Here is a 25,068-nt window from a genome sequence, read left to right on the forward strand (position 1 = left end):
AACAAGTAGATGCTCCCCTTACAATGAAAAAGAAAAAAGAATAAAAGGATCATTTAAAAATAACTCTTCTCTTTCATATCTGCTCTGATTTAAAACTTCAGAAGTCAGTAGAATAGGCTTTAGCCTGGTATTGATGCCACTACTGCTGCAAAAAATGGAGAATCGGGGAGCTTGAGCACAGCACTGCCCATTCAAAGTGAGTATCTACAATTAATCAGTAGTTTAGTTTCAGAGCAGAAATATTTTTCTGTTAAAAGGATAGTATGTCAATAAGTCAATTCTGGGTTCTGAAGGTATATGATTGGCTGTACGGTACAGATTCCAAAGATCATTAGTTCCAATCCTGACTCATCACCCTTTTCCAGATGTTTTCCATCTGGTTTTGCTTCCATCACTTGTGGCTTGACCTCCCAGGTGCTTCATTCCAAACCACTTCACTCCAACTGCTCATAACAGCTATCAATACCTGGGCTTCACGAATCCCTAATGATTTATGGAACCATCTATATTTTCTATTTCTATTCTTGGGTTGATTTGCATAACTGGGGAAAATTGCCATTTTACTGATTTAGGATATTACCAATAATTGACATTCAATCTCAGCTATACCCCCAACACTATTCTATAATCTCATTACACTTTTTTTCTAGTCAACCCTCTCTTGCATCATCCTTCCCAATTGCTATTCAAAACGTTCATTACTTCCCTCAGATCTCCTATTCCTCTCCTTTCTCTTTTCATCAGATGATCTTGTGTCTTATTTCCACTGATAAAATAGCACTTATTGGGGGTGAACTCTCTTAAAATACATTCCTTTAACTCCCAAGCTATCTACAGTTATGCCCATCCTTACCTGTCCCTACCGAAGTTCCTTCCATCTGTGTTCTGAATCCTATCTGAATGATCAATTATTTTACTCCTTTTATTCGCTATCTTCTGTGTGTCATCATATTATTTATATTACTATTATTGTTCTTCTTCTTTCACTACCCATCCCTAAATATCTCACTACTGTTTTCTCCCTCAGCCCAAGTTACTCTCATTCATGAAGGACAAACACATCTCTTCACCTTTCTAAATCCTCCACATTACCATAAGGCCATCATCCTTTTCCCAAAGTAGAAAAAGCTGTCCATACTCACCGACTTTACTTGCTCTCCTCCTCCTCATTTCTTCATTGACTACAATCTGGTTTCCCTTGCTAATCCTTCACTGAAACTATTCTTAAACGATTTGATTACCAAATCCATTAAACACTTCTCAGCCAGCACCTACTTGATTGCTTTGTGGCTCTTATCACAGTATTGGCTATTTTGCCTTCCTGGAGTCTCCTTTGTTTCCATGAGAAATCTCTCCCACTCACTTCTTGTCCTTCTGGTCACTACCCCACAATTTCCTTTGTGGGTTAATTTGCTCTGACTTCCCCTTTTAAGTGATGGTGTTCTTTTGTGTTCCAGTCTTGGCTTCCTCATTTTTATTTTCACTCTACATTTCCCTCTAGATGGTCTCATATAACTCCATAGTTTCACATATTATCTTAATGTTGGTGACTACATGTTGAAATCTCTAGCCCAGGCCTCACTTCTGAGTTTCAGACTCATCTATCTATCTATCTAACTATCTATCCATCCATCCATTCATCTATCTATCTATCTATTCATCTTCCTATCTATCTTTATTTGTATGTCTCACTGACACTAAACCTGTTTTTCCTACTAAGTTTCTTACCTTGGTCAATCGCACCACAATTCCCTTAACCACTTAAGCCTTAAGTCATCCTTTATTTCTCACTCTTCTACAGTCCCACATCGAATTAATCAAGTTCTGTAAGTTCTGCAAGTTCTGAGTATTTAGTGTCTCCTATAATGCACTTCCCCTTCTGTCTCTCCTCTATCTTGCTAGACACAAGAACAGGATTCTATCATCGCTAGTGTGGACCCATGAAGTAGCCTTCTGGACAGTCTTCTAGTGATGAGAATTGCTCTTCATCTTTCCTACCCTTAAAGTCCCTTCTACATGCTGCTGCCAGTGATCTTTCTAACATGAAATTGACACCATTTGAAGAATGTGAGCAGGAAGTGCCTTGCTATCACTGAGACCATAAAAAAGGGCTAGTGGGTACTCTTGTAGCCCAGGAAGAATTGCCATGGATATACACGTCTCAGTTTCCACCTGAGATGATAAACATATGTGGTCATAAACTGCTATCTAATAAACTCACTTTTTAAAAAAATCAAACATTTAAAATTTAACACATATGCATAGCTTACTACCTAGGTAAGTGTAAAGGCCCAGTGAAATTGATCATGACATGACACTTGTCTTTCATAGTAAGCCTTTTTTAGATCTTGGATGATTCAGAATTAAATACAGAAACGATGAAGTAATTCAAGCCCATGGTACAAAAATCTGTTTCTAATCATTGGGACAATATATGTATGTGCAATATTTTAAGTATTTGTAGTATTTAAGAGATTTACTACATTAGATATTCAGTTGAAAATCTGTGTCACATCACTTAAAAAATTGTCAGTTAGACTTAATATTTTAGTTGAAAACTAAGGACTCTAAGTGTTAATGTCAATGGCTGCTGGCCTCATAAAACAGAGTCAGCCAAAATTATGAGCTCCTAATAAAAGAATATATCATCACCAAGGAAGGAGTCTTACCTAAATAAAGAAAGAAGTACATTTAGAAAATAGAACTAAATTTGATCAAGCACCCATCTGTATCCAACTACCAATTTCCAGAGGAATGGGGAACACACAAGCTGTCCTGTGAGGAAGCAATCAGTGCAATCTAGACTGTGGGCAACTATAACGCCCACGAACAACTTGATTTGCTCAACAAATAAATTGCAACAATTAAAAAGAAAGGAATAGAGGGTGAACCTAGAGATTGAAAGAGAATTACAAAACATATAAGCCATAGACTTTGCTTGGATTCTTATTCAAACAAACAAGAAAACCCACATACAATTTAAGAGAAAACCGGAAATTTGAAGACTTTATGTCTTAAATTAATACATAGAGTCTATTTTTAGGGAAACCTACTGAAATATTTATGGTTATTATTACATGATGCTTGGTATTAGTTTCAAAGTAATATGAGAAGAGAGAAGTGAGGGGGTATAGATGAAACAAGATTGGTAGTGAGTTAAAAACTGTTGAAGTTGGGGAAGGGTGCATGGGTGCATACTATGCTATTCTCCTTGCCTTTTATACACTTAAATTTTTTAAAATAAATGTTTCTTAAAAAGTATAAGAAGAGGACTAGGAACCAAGATGGCAGAGTAGAAGGACATGCTCTCACACCCTCTTGTGAGAACACCAGAATCACAACTAGCTGCTGGACAATCATCGATAGGAAGACACTGGAACTCACCAACAAAGACATCCCGCATCCAAAGAAAAAGGAGAAGCCACAATGAGATGGTAGGAGGGGCGCAATCACAGTAAAATCAAATCCCATAACTGCTGGGTGGGTGACACACACTGGAGAACACTTATATCACAGAAGTCCACCCACTGGAGTGAAGGTTCTGAGCCCCACATCAGGCTTCCCAACCTGGGGGTCCAGCAATGGGAGGAGGAATTCCAACAGAAGGAGGAAGAAGAAAGAAGAACTACAAACCTGCAGCCAGTGGAACAAAAACCACATTCACAGAAAGACAGACAAGATGAAAAGGCAGAGGGCTATATACCAGATGAATGAACAAGATAAAACCCCAGAAAAACAAGTAAATGAAGTGGAGATAGGCAACCTTCCAGAAAAAAATTCAGAATAATGATACTAAAGATGATCCAGGACCGCAAAAAAAGAAAAGAGGCAAAGATTGAGAAGATGCAAGAAAAGTTGAACAAAGACCTAGAAGAAATAAAGAACAAACAAACAGAGATGAACAATACAATAACTGAAATGAAAACTACACAAGGAGGAATCAATAGGAGAATAACTGAGGCAGAAGAATGAATAAATGACCTGGAAAACAGAATTGTGGAATTTACTTCTGCAGAACAGAAAAAAGAATTAAAAGAAATGAAGACAGCCTAAGAGACCTCTGGGACAACATTAAATGCAACAACATTTGCATTATAGGGGTCGCAGAAGGAGAAGAGAGAGAGAAAGGACCAGAGAATATATCTGAAGAGATTATAGTTGAAAACTTCCCTAACATGGGAAAGGAAATAGCCACCCAAGTCCAGGAAGCGCAGTGAGTCCCATACAGAATAAACACAAGGAGAAACATGCCGAGACACATAGTAATCAAATTGGCAAAAATTAAAGACAAAGAAAAATTATTAAAAGCAGCAAGGGAAAAATGACAAATAACATACAAAGGAACTCCCATAAAGTTAACAGCTGATTTCTCAGCAGAAACTCTACAAGCCAGAAGGGAGTGGCATGATATACTTAAGGTGATGAAAGGGAAGAACCTACAACCAAGATTACTCTAACTGGCAAGGATCTCATTCAGATTCGAGGGAAAAATCAAAAGCTTTACAGACAAGCAAAAGCTAAGAGAATTCAGCACCACCAAACTAGCTCTACAACAAATGCTAAAGGAACTTCTCTAACTGGGAAACACAAGAGAAGAAAAGGATCTACAAAAACAAACCCAAAACATTAAGAAAATGGTCATAGTAACATATATTTCTATAATTACCCTAAACATGAATGGTTTAAATGCTCCAACCAAAAGACACAGGCTTGCTGAATGGATACAAAAACAAGACCCATATATATGCTGTCTACAAGAGACCCACTTCAGACCTAGGGACACATACAGACTGAAAGTGAGGGGATGGAAAAAGGTATTCCATGCAAATGGAAATCAAAAGAAAGCTGGAGTAGCTATACTCATATCAGATAAAATAGACTTTAAAGTAAAGAAAGTTACAAGAGACAAGGAAGGACACTAAATAATGATAAAGGGATCAATCCAAGAAGAAGATATAACAAATATAAATATATATGCACCCAACATAGGAGCACCTGAATACATAAGGAACTGCTAACAGCTATAAAGAGGAAATCAAGAGTAAAACAATAATAGTGAGGGACTTTAACACCTCACTTACACCAATGGACAGATCATCCTAAATGAAAATAAATAAGGAAACAGAAGCTTTAAATGATGCAATAGACCAGATAAATTTCATTGATATCTATAGGACATTGCATCCAAAAACAGCAGACTACACTTTCTTCTTAAGTGTGCATGGAACATTCCCCAGGATAGATAACATCGTAGGTCAGAGATCAAGCCTTGGTAAATTTAAGAAAATTGAAATCATAACAAGCATCTTTTCTGACCACAATGCTATGAGATTACAAATGAATTACAGGGGACAAAATGTAAAAAACACAAACACATGGAGGCTAAACAATACGTTACTAAATAACCAAGAGATCACTGAAGAAATCAAAGAGGAAATCAAAAAAATACCTAGAGACAAATGACAATGAAAACACGACTATCCAAAACCTATGGGATGCGGCAAAAGCAGTTCTAAGAGGGAAGTTTATAGCTATACAAGCCTACTTCAAGAAACAAGAAAAATCTCAAATAAACAATCTAACCTTACACCTAAAGGAACTAGAGAAAGAAGAACAAACAAAACCCAAAGTTAGCAGAATGAAAGAAATCATAAAGACAAGAGCAGAAATAAATGAAATAGAAGCAAAGAAAACAATAGCAAAGATCAATAGAACTAAAAGTTGGTTCTTTGAGAAGATAAACAAAATTGATAAACCATTAGCCAGACTCATCAAGAAAAAGAGGGAGAGGACTCAGATCAATAAAATTAGAAATGAAAAAGGAGAAGTTACAACAGACACCACAGAAATACAAAGCATCCTAAGAGACTACTACCAGCAACTCTATGCCAATAAAATGGAAAACCTGGAAGAAATGGACAAATTCTTAGAAAGGTATAACCTTCCAAGACTGAACCAGGAAGAAACAGAAAATATGAACAGATCAATCACAGGAAATGAAATTGAAACTCTGATTAAAATTTTCCGACAAAAGTCCAGGACCAGATGGCTTCACAGGTGAATTCTATCAAAATTTAGAGAAGAGCTAACACCCAGCCTTCTCAAACTCTTCCAAAAAATTGCAGAGGAAGGAACACTCCCAAACTGATTCTATGCGGCCACCATCACCCTGATACCAAAACCAGACAAAGATACTACAAAAAAAGAAAATTACAGACCAATATCACTGATGAATATAGATGCAAAAATACTCAACAAAATACTGCAAACAGAATGCAACCATACATTAAAAGGATCATACACCATGATCAAGTGGGATTTATCCCAGGGATGTAAGGATTCTTCAGTATGCACAAATCAATCAATGTAATACACCATATTAGTAAATTGAAGAATAAAAACAATATGATCATCTCAATAGATGCAGAAAAAGCTTTTGACAAAATTCAACACTGATTTATGATAAAAACTCTCCAGAAAGTGGGCACAGAGGGAACCTACCTCAACATAATAAAGGCCATATATGGCAAACCCACAGCAAACATCATTCTCAATGGTGAAAAACTGAAAGCGTTTCCTCTAAGATCAGGAACATGACAAGGATGTCTGCTCTCACGGCTATTATTCAACATAGTTTTGGAAGTCCTAGCCATGGCAATCAGAGAAGAAAAAGAAATAAAAGGAATACAAATTGGAAAAGAAGAAGTAAAACCATCACTGTTTGCAGATGACATGATACTATACATAGAGAATGCTAAAAATGCCACCAGAAAACTACTAGAGCTAATCAATGAATTTGGTAAAGTTGCAAGAAACAAAATTAATGCACAGAAATCTCTTGCATTCCTATACACTAATGATGAAAAATCTGAAAGAGAAATTAAGGAAAAATTCCCATTTACCAATGCAACAAAAAGAATAAAATACCTAGGAATAAACCTACCGAGGGAGACAAAAGACCCGTATGCAGAAAACTATAAGACACTGATGAAAGAAATTAAAGATGGTACCAACAGATGGAGGGATATACCATGTTCTTGGATTGGAAGAATCAACATTGTGAAATTGACTATAGTACCCAAAGCAATCTACAGCTTTAATGAAATCCCTATTAAATTACCAATGGCATTTTTTACGGAACTAGAACAAATCATCTTAAAATTTGTACAGAGACACAAAAGACCCCGTATAGCGAAAGCAGTCTGGAGGGAGAAAAACGGAGCTGGAGAAATCAGACTCCCTGGCCTCAGACTCTACTACAAAGCTACAGTAATCAAGAAAATATGGTACTGGCACAAAAACAGAAACATAGATCAATGTAACAAGATAGAAAACCCAGAGATAAACCCACACACCTATGGTCAATTAATCTATGACAAAGGAGGCAGGGATATACAATGGACAAAAGAAAGCCTCTTCAATAAATGGTGCTGGGAAAACTGGACAGCTATATGTAAAAGAATGAAATTAGAACACTCCCTAACACCATACACAAAAATAAACTCAAAATGGATTTGAGACCTAAATATAAGACTGGATACTATAAAACTCTTAGAGGAAAACATAGGAAGAACACTCTTTGACATAAATCACAGCAAGATCTTTTTTTTTTGGTGGTACGCAGGGCTCTCACTGCTGTGGCCTCTCCTGTTGCGGAGCACAGTCTCCGGACGTGTAGGCTCAGCGGCCATGGCCCACGGACCCAGCCGCTCCACGGCATGTGGGATCTTCCCAGACCGGGGCACGAACCCGTGTCCCCTGCATCGGCAGGTGGACTCTCAACCACCGCGCCACTAGGGAAGCCCGTAAGATCTTTTTTGATCCACCTCCTAGAGTAATGGAAATAAAAACAAAAACAAACAAATGGGATGTAATGAAACTTAAAAGCTTTTGCACAGCAAAGGAAACCATAAACAAGATGAAAAGACAACCCTCAGAATGGGAGAAAATATTTGCAAACAAGTCAACAGATGAAGGACTAATCTCCAAAATATATAAACAGCACATGCAGCTCAATATTAAAGAAACAAACGACCCAATCCAAAAATGGGCAGAAGACCTAAATAGACATTTCTCCAAAGAAGACATACAGATGGCCAAGAAGCACATGAAAAGCTGCTCAACATCACTAATTATTAGAGAAATGCAAATCAAAACTACAGTGAGGTATCACCTCACACCAGTTAGAATGGGCATCATCAGAAAATCTACAAACAACAAATGCTGGAGAGGGTGTGGAGAAAAGGGAACCCTCTTGCACTGTTGGTGGGAATGTAAATTGATACAGTCACTATGGAAAACAGTATGGATGTTCCTTAAATAATGAAAAATAGAATTACCATATGATACAGCAATCCCACTACTGGGCATATACCCAGAGAAAACCATAATTCAAAAAGACACATGCACCCCAGTGTTCATTGCAGCACTATTTACAATAGCCAGGTCATGAAAGCAACCTAAATGCCCAGTGACAGACGAATAGATTAAGAAGATGTGGTACATATATACAATGGAATATTACTCAGCCATAAAAAGGAACGAAATTGGGTCTTTTGTTGAGACATGGATACAGAGTGTAGTAAGTCAGAAAGAGAAAAACAAATATCGTATATTAACGTATATATGTGGCCCGAGAACAATGGTACAGATGAATCGGTTTGCAGGGCAGAAGTTGAGACACAGATGCAGAGAACAAACATATGGACACCAAGGGGGGATAGCTGTGGGGTGGTGGGGATGGTGGTGTGATGAATTGGGCGATTGGGATTGATATGTATACACTGATGTGTATAAAATTGATGACTAATAAGAACCTGTTGTATAAAAAAATAAATAAAATAAAATTTAAAAGTTTAAAAAAGAAGTATAAGAAAAATCCAATTGCAAATGCAGTTGGAGTAGATAAGAGAAATGGATATGGTTTAATAGATTTACAAGAGTTGTTTAAGTTCTTGGGAGGTTTTGCTGAGTAGAGTTATGAAATTTGTTCAGTCAGGTAGGTATCGGAAATGCTTAAAAACAAAATTCAATATGTAAATTTATACACATAATGGGAAACATGTAAGGGAGTTTAATTACTTAAATTTATTATAAACATAACTATTGATCTGAAAGAAGTTAGTCTGAGTTTTCCAATCATTAATCAGAGATCCCCCTGAAAATAATTATTCTTATTTAAATAAAAATTGCTAGGTGTATAAATTGCATAGCAAGTTATATTATGTGAGTTTAAGTATTTAAAATAAATTAGGCCTTTGCATTATTAACTTTAGTGAAGTAAATATTAATTAAAAGCACAAGATATAAATACCTTAGACATCAAAATACACTGACATTCTACAGAATAAAATCTATAGTTCTTTTCATGGTATATAGTTCTTAAGATCTCTCCTGCTCTTTTAGAGTTTTATTTTCCATATTTCCTCTTCTTACATTGTCTTCTTTTCACATATTAATACTGAATTCACTTATTCTCTGAACACTGCTTTCTTGTTTCTTCATGCTTAGCCCCTGCTGTTTGCCTTCTCTGGAATAATTCTCCCTTCTCATCATCCCCTGCTGTGGCCCTCCTTAATCTTTAAATCTTTAAGCCTCTTCTTAAACACTCCCTCCTCTGTGAAGTTATCCCAACTCCCCCAAGCTCACACAGTTGCTGCTTCCATATGTCATACATTGCTCACTACAGATATTAATCTGGATTGCTATAATTATAGAGCAATTACTTGCAGGTCTCTATTCCTACTACAAAACCATAAGCCCTTGGAATAAAGAGATTATCACTGTTAGTTAATTTATTATTATGACTGTCATTTTTAGGAAGCTATTAGAATAATTCCTGTTATGTATAGGACTTTGATTTTTTTTGGCCAAATTAACGATGTCTTAGTAATACTAAGAAACGAACGCTTATTACTAAGGTGAATTGTTTATTATCATTTTTGAAGAAGAATATAAGTTAAAAAGACTACTGGACTTGCAGTTTATTTCCTGAAACACTTGGATGAATTACAAATATTTGCAAAATGAAGGGGATCTGCATAGCACACTCATACATATACACCTGCACTTTAATGTAAACCATTTGTTACTTGTAGATAATGTTTGTATGCATACATATATTCATGGAACCAACATTATAGCATATAAATTTTAGTTTTATATAGGTCTGAATTCACCATATATAGAACATTAATATAGTCACTAAATATGAAATTGTGTTAAGAATAGGAATAACAGTGAAGAATAAAAGGAAGAAAGATGAGGGGAAGAAATAGGTGAGTGTCAAGGATAGACCCAGAACAAACTGTCACCAACTGCTCAAAAAAGTGTTCCAGGCATTGAGAAAAGCCACACAGAGAGATAAAGAGACAAACAACCACACTAGCCACAACCCAAGTCCTAGAAAAGTAAACAGAGGGAGCGGGTAAAGAAGAAAAGGAAGCTTATCAGTTGTTACAATAAGGACATCTATTCAAGAAGGCCTTTCACCATAGCTCTTTGTTTTAGTATAAACAAAGCATACAGAATTAAACAGGAAAAGCAAAATTAATTTAATGTTATGACTGTCATGTTTAGAAAGCTATTAGAGCTCTATTTCCTGACTTTTAAAGATGGGAACTGTTGACCTTTATACTTTATTCGCTATTCATGACCTTTATTCCGTGACTTTAGCTCTTAATTCTCAGTTTGATTTTTAAAGAAGAAGGAGGAAATCTAAGTGACATATAAAACTTTGTTCTATACCTGACCTTACTGAAAACGAAATCCCATAAATTTTTCTCCGGAACACGACTTCCTGTATTTAACGCATGAGAAATTATAAAACTATGACTTCTTAAAGTGAATGGACTTAGGTAAGACTGTCTGGGAGTGCATGACTGATATGGCAAGTCTCAAAATTCCAGAGAGTGTTAAGCATTTCTTTTTTTTTAATGTTGAAAAAGTGTTGAAGAAAGTGTTACTTTATTTTTTTTTAACATCTTTATTGGAGTATAATTGCTTTACAATGTTGTGTTAGTTTCTGCTTTATAACAAAGTGAATCAGTTATACATATACATGTCCCCATATCCCCTCCCTCTTGCGTCTCCCTCCCTCCCACCCTCCCTATCCCACCCCTCTAGGTAGTCACAAAGTGCTGAGCTGATCTCCCTGTGCTATGCGGCTGCTTCCCACTAGCAATCTATTTTACGCTTGGTAGTGTACATATGTCCATGCCACTCTCTCACATTGTGCCAGTTTACCCTTCCCCTTCCCTGTGTCCTCAAATCCATTCTCTAGTAGGTCTGTGTCTTTGTTCCCATCTTGCCCCTAGGTTCTTCATGACCATTTTTTTTTTAAGATTCCATATATATGTATTAGCATATGGTATTTGTCTTTCTCTTTCTGACTTACTTCATTCTGTATGACAGACTCTAGGTCCATCCACCTCACGACAAATAACTCAATTTCGTTTCTTTTTATGGCTGAGTAATATTCCATTGTATATATGTGCCACATCTTCTTTATCCATTCATCTGTCGATGGACACTTAGGTTGCTTCCATGTCCTGGCTATTGTAAATAGAGCTGCAATGAACATTGTGGTACATGACTCTTTTTGAATTATGGTTTTCTCAGGGTATATGCCCAGTAGTGGGATTGCTATATCATGTGGTAATTCTATTTTTCGTTATTTAAGGAACCTCCACACTGTTTTCCATAATGGCTGTATCAATTTACACTCCCACCAACAGTGCAAGAGGGTTCCCTTTTCTCCACACCCTCTCCAGCATTTGTTGTTTGTAGATTTTCTGATGATGCCCATTCTAACTGGTGTGAGGTGATACCTCACTGTAGTTTTGATTTGCATTTCTCTAATAATTAGTGATGTTGAGCAGCTTTTCATGTGCTTCTTGGCCATCTGTATGTCTTCTTTGGAGAAATGTCTACTTAGGTCTTCTGCCCATTTTTGGATTGGGTTGTTTGTTTCTTTAATATTGAGCTGCATGTGCTGTTTATATATTTTGGAGATTAGTCCTTCATCTGTTGACTCGTTTGCAAATATTTTCTCCCATTCTGAGGGTTGTCTTTTCATCTTGTTTATGGTTTCCTTTGCTGTGAAAAAGCTTTTAAGTTTCATTATGCCCCATTTGTTTGTTTTTGTTTTTATTTCCATTACTCTAGGAGGTGGATCAAAAAAGATCTTGCTGTGATTTATGTCAAAGAGTGTTCTTCCTATTATGTCAAAGAGTGTCCGGTCTTACATTTAGGTCTCAAATCCATTTTGAGTTTATTTTTGTGTATGGTGTTAGGGAGTGTTCTAATTTCATTCTTTTACATGTAGCTGTCCAGTTTTCCCAGCACCACTTATTGAAGAGGCTTTCTTTTGTCAATTGCATATTCTTGCTTCCTTTATCAAAGATAAGGTGACCGTTGTGCGTGGGTTTATCTGTGGGCTTTCTATCCTGTTCCATTGATCTATATTTGTTTTTGTGCCAGTATTGTACTGTCTTGATTACTGTAGCTTTGTAGTATAGTCTGAAGTCAGGGAGCCTGATTCCTCTAGCTCCATTTTCCTTTCTCAAAATTGCTTTGGCTATTCGGGGTCTTTTGTGTTTCCATACAAATTGTGAAATTTTTTGTTCTAGTTCTGTGAAAAATGCCAGTGGTAGTTTGATAGGGATTGCATTGAATCTGTAGATTGCTTTGGGTAGTAAAGTCATTTTCACAATATTGATTCTTCTAATCCAAGAACATGGTATATCTCTCCATCTATTTGTATCATCTTTAATTTCTTTCATCAGTGTCTTATAATTTTCTACATACAGATATTTTGTCTCCTTAGGTAGGTTTATTCCTAGATATTATATTCTTTTTGTTGCAATGGTAAATGGGAGTGTTTTCTTAATTTCACTTTCAGATTTTTCATCATTAGTGTATAGGAATGCCAGAGATTTCTGTGCATTACTTTTGTATCCTGCTACTTTACAAAATTCATTGATTAGCTCTACTAGGTTTCTGGCATCTTTAGGATTCTCTATGTATAGTATCATGTCATCTGCAAAGACTGACAGTTTTACTTCTTCTTTTCCGATTTGTATTCCTTTTATTTCTTTTTCTTCTCTGATTGCTGTGGCTAAAACTTCCAAATCTATGTTGAATAATAGTGGTGAGAGTGGGCAACCTTGTCTTGTTCCTGATCTTAGTGGAAATGGTTTCAGTTTTTCACCATTGAGGACAATGTTGGCTGTGGGTTTGTCATATATGGCCTTTATTATGTTGAGGAAAGTTCCCTCTATGCCTACTCTCTGGAGGGTTTTTATCATAAATGGGTTTTGAATTTTGTCGTAAGTGTTAAGCTTTTCTAACTAATAAAAAGTTTATAATGGTAAATTCTTACTTTTCCTCTAATTTTAGAGCCAGAAAAAGAAAAGTCTTACACTGACTAAGAATGACCTCAGGGTAAGAACTGCTTAACATTTCCTTTTCCAACCTTAGTCATTTCCATTATTTATTACTTCTTATTACTTCCCTTTTCCTGTTTCATTACTATTAGTAACCATGTAATTTGCTTTGTATACCACAATATTCAACCACTGGTTCTGTGTTCATATGAATGAGTTATACTGTTAAAATTATAATTAATTTTTTAAAATGGTACCAAGAAATGTGTTACCCTAAAGATATTGATTTGAACACTAAAACTGATAAACGAGCTCCTTTGACCCATTTCAGTTCCTCTTCAGATGTCTGAGTAAAATATAAAATGGAACTAGCTGATTTCTGACCACTAGGTGGGGAAACAATACAATTTACAATACAGCATAACTTTGGCCTTAACTACTGTCTTTTTGAAGATGTTTATTATTCGTAATTCTCACCTGCCTCCAATTCTTCACATTCTTAAAGCATACTGACCTGAAAGATATAATTACAAGTGACTTCTGGGAAGTAGGCAGGTGATAAAGGCCGGGAGATCTCCTGAAATTCTTTCTTTGATCCCAATTCCTTTTCTTGCCATAAGCAATACAGACTCTACACCCTGGGGAGAACTGTGAACCTTATCAGTCATTTATGCCTTTGGGAAGCCAGTCCCTCACCTGAGCACTAGTTCTTCGTTGTTCTAATTCTTGGTTCTAGGAATTCACTTCCTTAGTGATCTTAACAGTGTCAGGACTTTAAGTGTGGAATATACACCCATGACTCTCAAATATATATTTTTAACCGAGAACTCTCTCCCAAACTCTTCACTTCTTATACCTAATTGCCTCCTCAACATCTGCGCTTGCATGTTTAAGAGACGCCACAAGCTTAACAAAGCTGGGCTCTCCTGATCTTCCCCAGGCCCAAACTTGCTCACCTTCAGCCAATCCCATTTCGGTTGACGGACACATCAGCCTTGGAGTTACTCAGGCTCAGACCTTGGAGCCACATTGGATCCTCTTTTTATTTCATACCCCAAATCCAAATTCTGTAGTCTCTACCTTCAAAATACATCCAGAATCTGGACCTCGTACCACTTGCCCTGCACCCTCCTGGTTAGAGCCACCTCTGCACCTTGCCTGCACTTCTGCCCTATCTGCCTAACTGGTTTCCCTTCTTCAATTTTTGCCAACTGTCCCTTTTCAGACAGCTGTTAAGGTGATATTTACAAAACATAAGTGAGAACGTCGCTGCTCTGCTCTAGCTCTTCAGGATTTCCCATTTCACTTAGGATAAGAGCTGTAATCTCTATCATGACCCGCAGGGACCTGCATGAGCTGAATCTTTCCCTCCTACTCCTTCCCTTGTTCATCTACTTCAGCCCCAGCTACCTCCTTCTGAGTCCCTGGACATTCTAGGGCTCTGCTCTGTCTGTCCTCTCTGCCTGGAATGGTCTTCCTCCAGATATTAGCGTGACTAACTCCTTCACTTCCTTGAGTCTTTGCTCCAGTATAACTTCCTATAAGGGGAGTGACCCTCACCTGTCTCTTTAAAGTTGCAACACGTTGTCTCCAACCCTCACACTACACCACTAATCTGCTCTACTTTCTCCTATAGCACTTGATATTTCCTAACATGCTCTATCCTTTACTTGTTTATTATTTTTTTTCCCCTTGTGTCTCTTGCCCCCTGTTTTATGTGGGCAGGAATCTTTATTTTGTTCACTGATATTTTGTGAATTTCTATTGCAAAGGCACAAAGTAGTGGCTCAAAAAATTATTATTGGAAGGGTGGTGGTGAGAAGAAAAAGCATAGAACATACATCACTCACAATTTTACTTAAAAATCATTCCATAAATTTCCCTCTCACATGAAATATAAATTTGTGAGACTGAATATCAAGACCAATGTTACTTTCATTTCCTCTTTGTGTCTTTTCTAGCTTCCCCTCTTTGGGGGGAAGTTTCCAACCCATATATTTCTTCATTTTGGATTTTACTTGAGCTCTGATGGGAGCTTGAAAGCCTTACACCATACACCACATTTTTACTTAAAAAAAAATTGTCTTATAGATGTCCCTTGGCTTTCATTTTCTCTGTTCTCTTCATCTGACATTTAACTTTCAGATGTGCCAGTTCTAGCTTATCTAGGCAATGTAACATCTAAGATTCTTGTTTCTCTCCATCTTTTTTCTGAGAGTAAGAGTAACTCTTAGATGAATCAAACTTTCTTATTAGGAGTCCTTAATAAGATGGAAATAGGGATGAGGTTAAGTTTATTGCAATTGGTGGATTTTGCTGATTTCTGATGAAAACACTATTACAAGTGAAAATTTGAACCTGGCTGGTTGGCGGGCTCTTTTCAACTTTGCACGAATTTCCTACAAAGTTGGGAAATTGACCAGCATTGGTATGATGCTGTAGTCCAGGCTACTGGTCTCTTTTTGAAATCCTTTCTTCTTTTTATAACTTTTTATTCTCCACCTTATCACAGTGGATTCTAGGGTGTAGGTTTACAGAAAAGAGTTATCATAGCAGGCCTGAAGTTGCTATTTTTAAAAGAATCTTTTATCAAGATGGGCTGTTAGTTTGTAACTGGGAACTCAGCTCCAAAAGCATTTCCTGCACTGATAGCCTAATCATAAGAATGCTTTGCTGTGCCTAGATTGTATAAACAACATGACTTACGGTGAACACCTGCTTTCCTTCTAGAAGTCTGGTATTTTGGTAGTTGCTAGGCAGAAGGTGCCTAGGTGCCAGCTTTCAGTAAAAGCTGCCTCTAAAAGGCTTTCCTGAGAAGCAACATTACACTTGTATTGCATTTTTGTACCTGGAGAAAAGAGCAGTCCTACTCTGTCCACTGCCAGGTTTAGAAGGAGAGTGTGACTGGGATAAATCTTAGCCATGAGTACCACTATGGGCTGAGTCCCGTGTGTCCTTTTAGTGGATCATCAAACACATGGGTGGTCTTGGGGACTCCCAAACAGCAGGAATAATGCCAAACCCTCCTCCTCTCCATGATTTCTTCAATCAAAGAGTTACCAGTCTTTATGCCTTAGAAATTATCAGGAATTCATGCTCAAGCTATTTACTGAAATTTCTCACTAGAATTAAACAGGATCCAGAAGACTAACTGAAGCCAGGAGCAGGGATAGAGTCATATAATAAAATTCAAAAGTACTAAGGTCGAAATCTAATGGGTTAAATTCATCAGAGTAGGAACAAAATTAGGAAAAAGACACAGGATTTAATACATGTGAAAGGAAAGTAATTTACACAGAAATCCAGTGTATATAAGAACACCTATTAGTTATTTTAATTAAACTAATATTTATTTGACACATATTTTAGTAGGCAGATGGCTTACACTCTTATTTGGTAGCTGGTTATCATAAATTAGGATTCATAAACTCAAATGCCTGGAAGGGCATGTAGTTAACATAAATGCACAGTGCAGCTTATACAGAGGATTGTAGCCACTAAGCTGCTCTAACACCTCCTAGTTAGTTGAAGTTATGCCTTTAACCACACCCCCCCACCCAAAGCCTAATAAAGTGAAACGTAGTGGTGGCTACCCATGACAAACATGTTTTCAACCCCTGCTCTAAATTGTAATCATCAGCATTAAAGGAAAGCTGTCAATCGAATTTTGATATTAATAGATTCTATCAGAAGGATTAAGGATATTAAGTACTTTAAATGTAATGAATATCAATCTGATAGGGGATTGAAGCGAAGGAAAAACAAACGTAGCTAAATACTTTGGCATATTACTTACTTGCGGTAAAGGAGAATCATGCAAAACAATTTTCTAGAAGAGGAAACGGAAGATCTACTCTGACTGGCCAAAGGAATCTATGCTTGCCATCGTCTGGCTATTTCTTTTTAAAACATTTCATCTATCCCAATCTTCTGCTTGCTGTTTCCTCAACCAGGTATTCTGGTAAATCACGGATAAAGAGCCCGTGCATACAACCCATACAGTTTTGACATTTCTAAAACTACCATCTAAGAAAAGTGAGAGTGGGCTTGAATAAGTTTCCTAGTTTTTTAATACACAGTCAAAAATCTGACTATTCAGAGAAAACCTCCATTTTTTACTTAAAGGAGGTTATTTAGCAGAGTGGTTAAAAGCTCACATTTTCTTTGGACTCAGATTGACATTGACTCACATTTGGAGAAGTTACTTAGCCTCTGTAAAGTTCCATTTACTCATCTGTGACAGGATGATAACACTATCCACTCAATAAAGTTATAAGGATTATACATGTAACGTGCCTAGCACATCATAGGCAGTGAGTAAAATATGGTGGTGGTGGTGGTGATGATAATGGTGGTGATGGTGGTTGTGATAGTGGTGATGATGGCAGTGATGGTGCTGGTGGTGATGATAATGATGGTGGTGGTGATGATGATAATGGTGATGGTGGTGATGGCTGTGGTGTTGGTGATGCTAATGGTGGTGCTGATGTTAATGGTGGTTGTGGTGATGCTAATGGTGATGGTGGTGGTGCTGACCTGAAGAATGCTTCAGAACTTCTAAAAAGGCACTGGAAAATTTCTTCAGATGAACTCTTAAGGGGAAAACCACTGAAAAGACAGAGAAATAAGAGTGGCTCAAAGGTATGGTGGTGTGAGAGCAGCTTGCTCAGCCATCTTTTCCCCCTGCCAACTGCTCATCTTTGTGGATCCATTAGCTTACCATGGAACCCACAGCATTCAGCCAAACATAGTTTGAAAATCCATGGCAAGAGACTGACAAAGAAATGGCAAGATAACCTTTTGCTTACTTGAGATCGAAGGGAGGTTTAATGTTTCTGGGAGGTAGACTTGGGACTGCCGATTGTGTTGGGTGAGATGCTGGCAATGGTGGCTGGCAGGCTGGATGGGATGGTGGAGGTGGTGGTAGGGAAGTTGTTGAGTAGGACGTTGAGACCTTGCTGGTACCTAAGAAGCAAAGCAAAAAATACTGTGAATTAAGACAAATCTTCAAACTATAAGAACTGGCTATTCCAAGTATGTAGAAATGAGGATTTTAAACATAAATATGTAAGAAATGCATTCTAATTATTCTAATTAATGCTTTAAAGAGTTTAATACTCTCAGTATCATGCAACATCGCTTTTTTATTTTCTTTCTGCATACCAGCTTTTATATTTATACAATTAAAACATCTACATATTTTTATTCTTAAATGCTTATAAAATCTCTATAGCATCATGATTCTCTGAATCCTCCTCAACCCTCTTGCCCTCATAAAGTCACCTTTTTTCTTTCTTATTTTTCTTTTTAAGTTCATTTTTTCACACACACACACACACACACACACACACACACACATACACACACTGTATTTTATTTTTACAAGAGATAAATAAACTGACACCAAGCATTGTAAATGGATGACCACAACAAAAGCAACAATGGTTGCAATTACCAAACACGAAAAACACTCATACTGTGTCATAATATTGACATTCAGTCCAGTAATCCTCCACTGTAACAGCTCCTTTACTTTGCAGTGAAAATTGATTTGTATATTTTTTGCCTCTGAGTCCTTGTGGGATTTCTTTTTTTTAATTCAAACAGAAGGTCACAAAAATTATAATCATCCACATCAGTTCACTCAGTCCCATGTAATTAATTTGTTTTTATCTTGATCTTTTGTTATCACTTTTATGAATTCATCAGGTTTCCTTTAGAGTTCTGAAAATGCTTATTCATTCAGTTCAGCAGTATAGTCAGTTACCAGAAACCTGTACTTGTCAGAGACTTTTCATAAATTCCTTGAAGATGAAACCCTTTTACAGGAACATTTTTGCAAAAGCATCAGAGTACACCCAGAAATGTCTATAAATGACAAAGGACTTAAAAATGACCACGGTTAAAGATTTGAAGAAAGTTCATAATAATGCAATTGACAAGAAAATTCATTTATTTCTGAGATATACATTTTACATTTTAAAGTAATAACTAGAATTATGATTTATAACTTTATACCAGAACATATAAGATTTTTAGAAATTTCATGTAACATCTAAAACATTTATATTAACACATTTCCATACAAATAACCCAAAGAAAGTTTAGTATTAGTTGTTTTTTTGTTTGTTTGTTTTCTTATACTGCAGGTTCTTATTAGTCATCAATTTTATACACATCAGTGTATACATGTCAATCCCAATGGCCCAATTCAGCACACCACCATCCCCACCCCCACCGTGGTTTTCCCCCCTTGGTGTCCATACGTTTGTTCTCTACATCTGTGTCTCAAATATTCCCTGCAAACAAGTTCATCTGTATCATTTTTCTAGGTTCCACATACATGCATTAATACATGATATTTTTTTTTCTCTTTCTGAATTACTTCACTCTGTATGACAGTCTCTAGGTCCATCCATGTCTCAACAAATGACTCAATTTTGTTCCATTTTATGGCTGAGTAATACTCCATTGTATATAAATACCACATCTTCTTAATCCATTCGTCTGTTGATGGGCATTTAGGTTGCTACCATGTCCTGGCTATTGTAAATAGTGCTGCAATGAACATTGGGGTGCATGTGTCTTTTTGAATTATGGTTTTCTCTGAGTATGTGCCCAGTAGTGGGATTGCTGGATCATATGGTAATTCTATTTTCAGTTTTTTAAGGAACCTCCATACTGTTCTCTATAGTGGCTGTACCAACAGTGCAAGAGGGTTCCCTTTTCTCCACACCCTCTCCAGCTTTTGTTATTTGTAGATTTTCTGATGATGCCCACTCTAACTGGTGTGAGGTGATACCTCACTGTAGTTTTGATTTGCATTTCTCTAATGATTAGTGATGTTGAGCAGCTTTTCATGTGCTTCTTGGCCATCTGTATGTCTTCTTTGGAGAAATGTCTATTTAGGTCTTCTGCCCATTTTTGGATTGGGTTGTTTGTTTCTTTAATATTGAGCTGCATGAGTTGTTTAGATATTTTGGAGATTAATCCTTTGTCCATTGATTCCTTTGCAAATATTTTCTCCCATTCTGAGGGTTGTCTTTTCGTCTTGTTTATGGTTTCCTTTGCTGTGAAAAAGCTTTTAAGTTCCATTATGTCCCATTTGTTTATTTTTGGTTTTATTTCCATTACTCTAGGAGGTGAATCAAAAAACACCTCACTGTGATTTATGTCAGAGAGTGTTCTTCCTATGTTTTCCTCTAAGAGTTTTATAGTGCCCAGCATTAATTTAGGTCTCAAATCCATTTTGAGTTTATTTTTGTATATGGTGTTAGGGAGTGTTCTAATTTCATTCTTTTACATGTAGCTGTCCAGTTTTCCAAGCACCACTTATTGAAGAGACTGTCTTTTCACCATTGTATATCTTTGCCTCCTTTGTCATAGATTAGCTGACCATAGGTGTGTGGGTTTACCTCTTGGCTTTCTATCTTGTTCCATTGATCTATATTTCTATTTTTGTGCCAGTACCATATTGCCTTGATTACTGGAGCTTTGTAGTATAGTCCGAAGTCAGGGAGTCTGATTCCTCCAGCTCTGTTTTTTTCCCTCAAGATTTCTTGGGCTATTCAGGGTCTTTTGTGTCTCCATACAAAATTTAAGATGATTTGTTCTAGTTCCGTAAAAAATGCCATTGGTAATTTAATAGGGATTGCATTGAATCTGTAGATTGCTTTGGGTGGTGTAGTCATTTTCACAATATTGATTCTTTCAATCCAAGAATATAGTATATCTCTCCATCTGTTGGTATAATCCTTAATTTCCTTCATCAGTGTCTTATAGTTTTCTGCATACAGGTCTTTTGTCTCCCTAGGTAGGTTTATTCCTAGGTATATTATTCTTTTTGTTGCAATGGTAAATGGGAGTGTTTCCTTAATTTCTCTTTCAGATTTTTCATCATTAGTGTATAGGAATGCAAGAGATTTCTATGCATTAATTTTGTATCCTGCAACTTTAAAAAATTCATTGATTAGCTCCAGTAGTTTTCTGGTGGCATTTTTAGGATTCACTACATATAGTATCATGTCATCTGCAAAGACCGACAGTTTTACTTCTTCTTTTCCAATTTGTATTCCTTTTATTTCTTTTTCTTCTCTGATTGCCATGGCTAGGACTTCCAAAACTATGTTGAATAATAGTGGCGAGAGTGGACATCCTTGTCTTCTTCCTGATCTTAGAGTAAACGCTTTCAGTTTTTCACCATTGAGAATGACGTGTGCTGTGGGTTTGCCATATATGGCCTTTATTATGTTGAGGTAGGTTCCCTCTATGCCCACTTTCTGGAGAGTTTTTATCATAAACTGGTGTTGAATTTTGTCAAAAGCTTTTTCTGCATCTATTGAGATGATCATATGGTTTTTATTCTTCAATTTACTAATACGGTGTATTACATTGATTGATTTGCACATACTGAAGAATCCTTGCATCCCTGGGATAAATCCCACTTGATCATGGTGTATGATCCTTTTAATGTATGGTTGCATTCTGTTTGCAGTATTTTGTTGAGTATTTTTGAATCTATATTCATCAGTGATATTGGTCTGTAATTTTCTTTTTTTGTAGTATCTTTGTCTGGTTTTGGTATCAGGGTGATGGTGGCCGCATAGAATCAGTTTGGGAGTGTTCCTTCCTCTGCAATTTTTTGGAAGAGTTTGAGAAGGCTGGGTGTTAGCTCTTCTCTAAATGTTTGATAGAATTCACCTGTGAAGCCATCTGGTCCTGGACTTTTGTTTGTCAGAAAATTTTTAATCAGAGTTTCAATTTCATTTCCTGTGATTGATCTGTTCATATTTCTTGTTTCTTCCTGGTTCAGTCTTGGAAGGTTATACCTTTCTAAGAATTTGTCCATTTCTTCCAGGTTGTCCATTTTATTGGCATAGAGTTGCTTGTAGTAGTCTCTTAGGATGCTATGTATTTCTGCGTGTCTGTTGTAACTTCTCCTTTTTCATTTCCAATTTTATTGATCTGAGTCCTCTCCCTCTTTTTCTTGATGAGTCTGGCTAATGGTTTATCAATTTTGTTTATCTTCTCAAAGAACCAGCTTTTAGTTTTATTGATGTTTGCTATTGTTTTCTTTGTTTCTATTTCATTTATTTCTGCTCTGATCTTTATGATTTCTTTCCTACTGCTAACTTTGGGTTTTGTTTGTTGTTCTTTCTGTATTTCCTTTAGGTGTAAGGTTAGATTGTTTACTTGAGATTTTTCTTGTTTCTTGAGGTAGGCTGGCATAGCTATAAACTTCCCTCTTAGAACTGCTTTTGCCACATCCCATAGGTTTTGGATAGTCGTGTTTTCATTGTCATTTGTCTCTTGATATTTTTTGATTTCCTCTTTGATTTCTTCAGTGATCTCTTGGTTGTTTAGTAACGTATTGTTTAGCCTACATGTGTTTGTTTTTTTTTTTACATTTTTTTCCCCTGTTATTCATTTCTAATCTCATAGGTTTGTGGTCAGAAAAGATGCTTGATATGATTTCAATTTTATTAAATATACTGAGGCTTGATTTGTGACCCACGATGTGATCTATCCTGGAGAATGTTCTGTGCACACTTGAGAAGAAAGTGTAATGTGCTGTTTTTGGATGGAATGTCCTATAAATAACAATTAAATCTATGTGGTCTATTGTATCATTTAAAGCTTCTGGTTTTTTGTTTATTTTCATTTTGGATGACCTGTCCATTGGTGTGAGGTGTTAAAGTCCCCCACTATTATAGTTTTACTCTCGATTTCTTCTTCTATAGATGTTAGCAGTTGCCTTATGCATTCAGGTGCTCCTATGTTGGTTGCATATATATTTATATTTGTTATATCTTCTTCTTGGATTGATCCCTTTATCATTATTTAGTGTCCTTCCTTGTCTCTTGTAACTTTCTTTACTTTAAAGTCTATTTTATCTGATATGAGTATTGCTACTCCAGCTTTCTTTCGATTTCCATTTGCATGGAATATCTTTTCCATCCCCTCACTTTCAGTCTGTTTGTGTCCCTAGGTCTGAAGTGGGTCTGTTGTAGACAGCAGATATATGCGTCTTCTTTTTGTATCCATTCAGCAAGCCTGTGTCTTTTGGTTGGAGCATTTAATCCATTCATGTTTAAGGTAATTATCAATATGTATATTCCTATGACGATTTTCTTAATTGTTTTGGGTTTGTTTTTGTAGATCCTTTTCTTCTCTTGTGTTTCCCAGTTAGAGAAGTTCCTTTAGCATTTGTTGTAGAACTGGTTTGGTAGTTCTGATTTCTCTTAGCTTTTGCTTGTCTGTAAAGCTTTTGATTTCTCCATCGAATCTGAATGAGATCTTTGCTGGGTAGAGTAATCTTAGTTGTAAGTTCTTCCCTTTCATCACTTTAAGTATAACATGCCACTCCCTTCTGGCTTGTAGAGTTTCTGCTGAGAAATCAGCTGCTAACCTTATGGGAGTTCTCTTGTGTGTTGTCATTTTTCCCTTGCTGCTTTCAATAATTTTTCTTTGTCTTTAGTTTTTGCCAATTTGATTACTATGTGTCTTGGTGTGTTTCTCCTTGGGTTCATCCTGTATGGGACTCACTGCACTTCCTGGACTTGGGTGGCTATTTGCTTTCCCATGTTAGGGAAGTTTTTGACTATAATCTCTTCAAATATTTTCTCTGGTCGTTTCTCTCTCTCTTCTCCTTCTGGGACCTCTATAATGCGAATGTTGTTGCATTTAATGTTGTCCCAGACGTCTCTTAGGCTGTCTTCATTTCTTTTCATTCTTTTTTCTGTATTCTGTTCCACAGCAGTGAATTCCACCATTCTGTCTTCCAGGTCACTCATCTGTTCTTCTGCCTCAGTCATTCTCCTATTGATTCCTTCTAGTGTAGTTTTCATTTCAGTTATTGTATTGTTCATCTGTTTGTTTGTTCTTTAATTCTTCTAGGTCTTTGTTAACATTTCTTGAATCTTCTCGATCTTTACCTCCATTCTGTTTCTGAGGTCCTGAATCATCTTTAGTATCATTACTCTGAATTGTTTTTTTGGAAAGCTGCCTACCTCCACTTCATTTAGTTGTTTTTCTTGGGTTTTATCTTGTTCCTTCATCTGGTACATAGCCCTCTGACTTTTCATCTTGTCTGTCTTTCTGTGAATGTGGTTTTTTTTCCACAGGCTGCAGGACTTTAGTTCTTCTTGCTTCTGCTGTCTTCCCTCTGGTGAATGAGGCTAAGAGGCTTGTGTAAGTTTCCTGATAGGAAGGACTGGTGATGGGTAGAGCTGACTGTTGCTCTGGTGGGCAGAGCTCAGTAAAACTTTAATCCACTTGACTGTTGATGGGTGGGGCTGGGTTCCCTCCCTGTTGGTTGTTTTGCCTGAGGCCGCCCAACACTGGAGCCTACCTGGGCTCTTTGGTGGGGCTAATGACACACTCTGTGAGGGCTCACGCCAAGGAGTGCTTCCCAGAACTTCTGCTGCCAGTGTCCTTGTCCCCATGGTGAGCCACAGCCATCCCCCACCTCTGCAGGAGACCCTCCAACACTAGCAGGTAGGTCTGGTTCAGTCCCCCTGGGGTCACTGATCCTTCCCCTGGGTCCCGATACGTATACTACTTTGTGTGTGCCCTCCAAGAGTGGAGTCTCTGTTTCCTCCAGTCCTGTCGAAGTCCTGCGAACAATTCTCACTAGGCTTCACAGTGTGATTCCCTAGGAATTCCTCCTCCTGTTGCTGGACCC

The 25,068-nt window shown here is 37.0% G+C and overlaps 1 protein-coding gene across 7 annotated transcripts in view; it reads right to left on the minus strand.

Annotated features, from left to right (window-relative positions):
* The window catches only part of FYB1 (FYN binding protein 1), a 180,327-nt gene that overhangs the window by 35,170 nt on the left and 120,089 nt on the right, over nt 1-25,068 (minus strand). For all 7 annotated transcript variants that reach the window (XR_009563366.2, XM_070045133.1, XM_030882060.3 and 4 more), the window contains exon 3: nt 18,194-18,350. Coding sequence is in view for 6 of the 7 variants with exons in the window: in XM_070045133.1 (XP_069901234.1) it covers nt 18,194-18,350 (157 nt within the window). In the remaining variant the exon portion in view is untranslated. The remainder of the gene's footprint in view (nt 1-18,193; nt 18,351-25,068) is intronic.

The sequence above is a fragment of the Globicephala melas genome, chromosome 3, assembly GCF_963455315.2.
Source record: "Globicephala melas chromosome 3, mGloMel1.2, whole genome shotgun sequence".
Classification (NCBI taxonomy): domain Eukaryota; kingdom Metazoa; phylum Chordata; class Mammalia; order Artiodactyla; family Delphinidae; genus Globicephala; species Globicephala melas.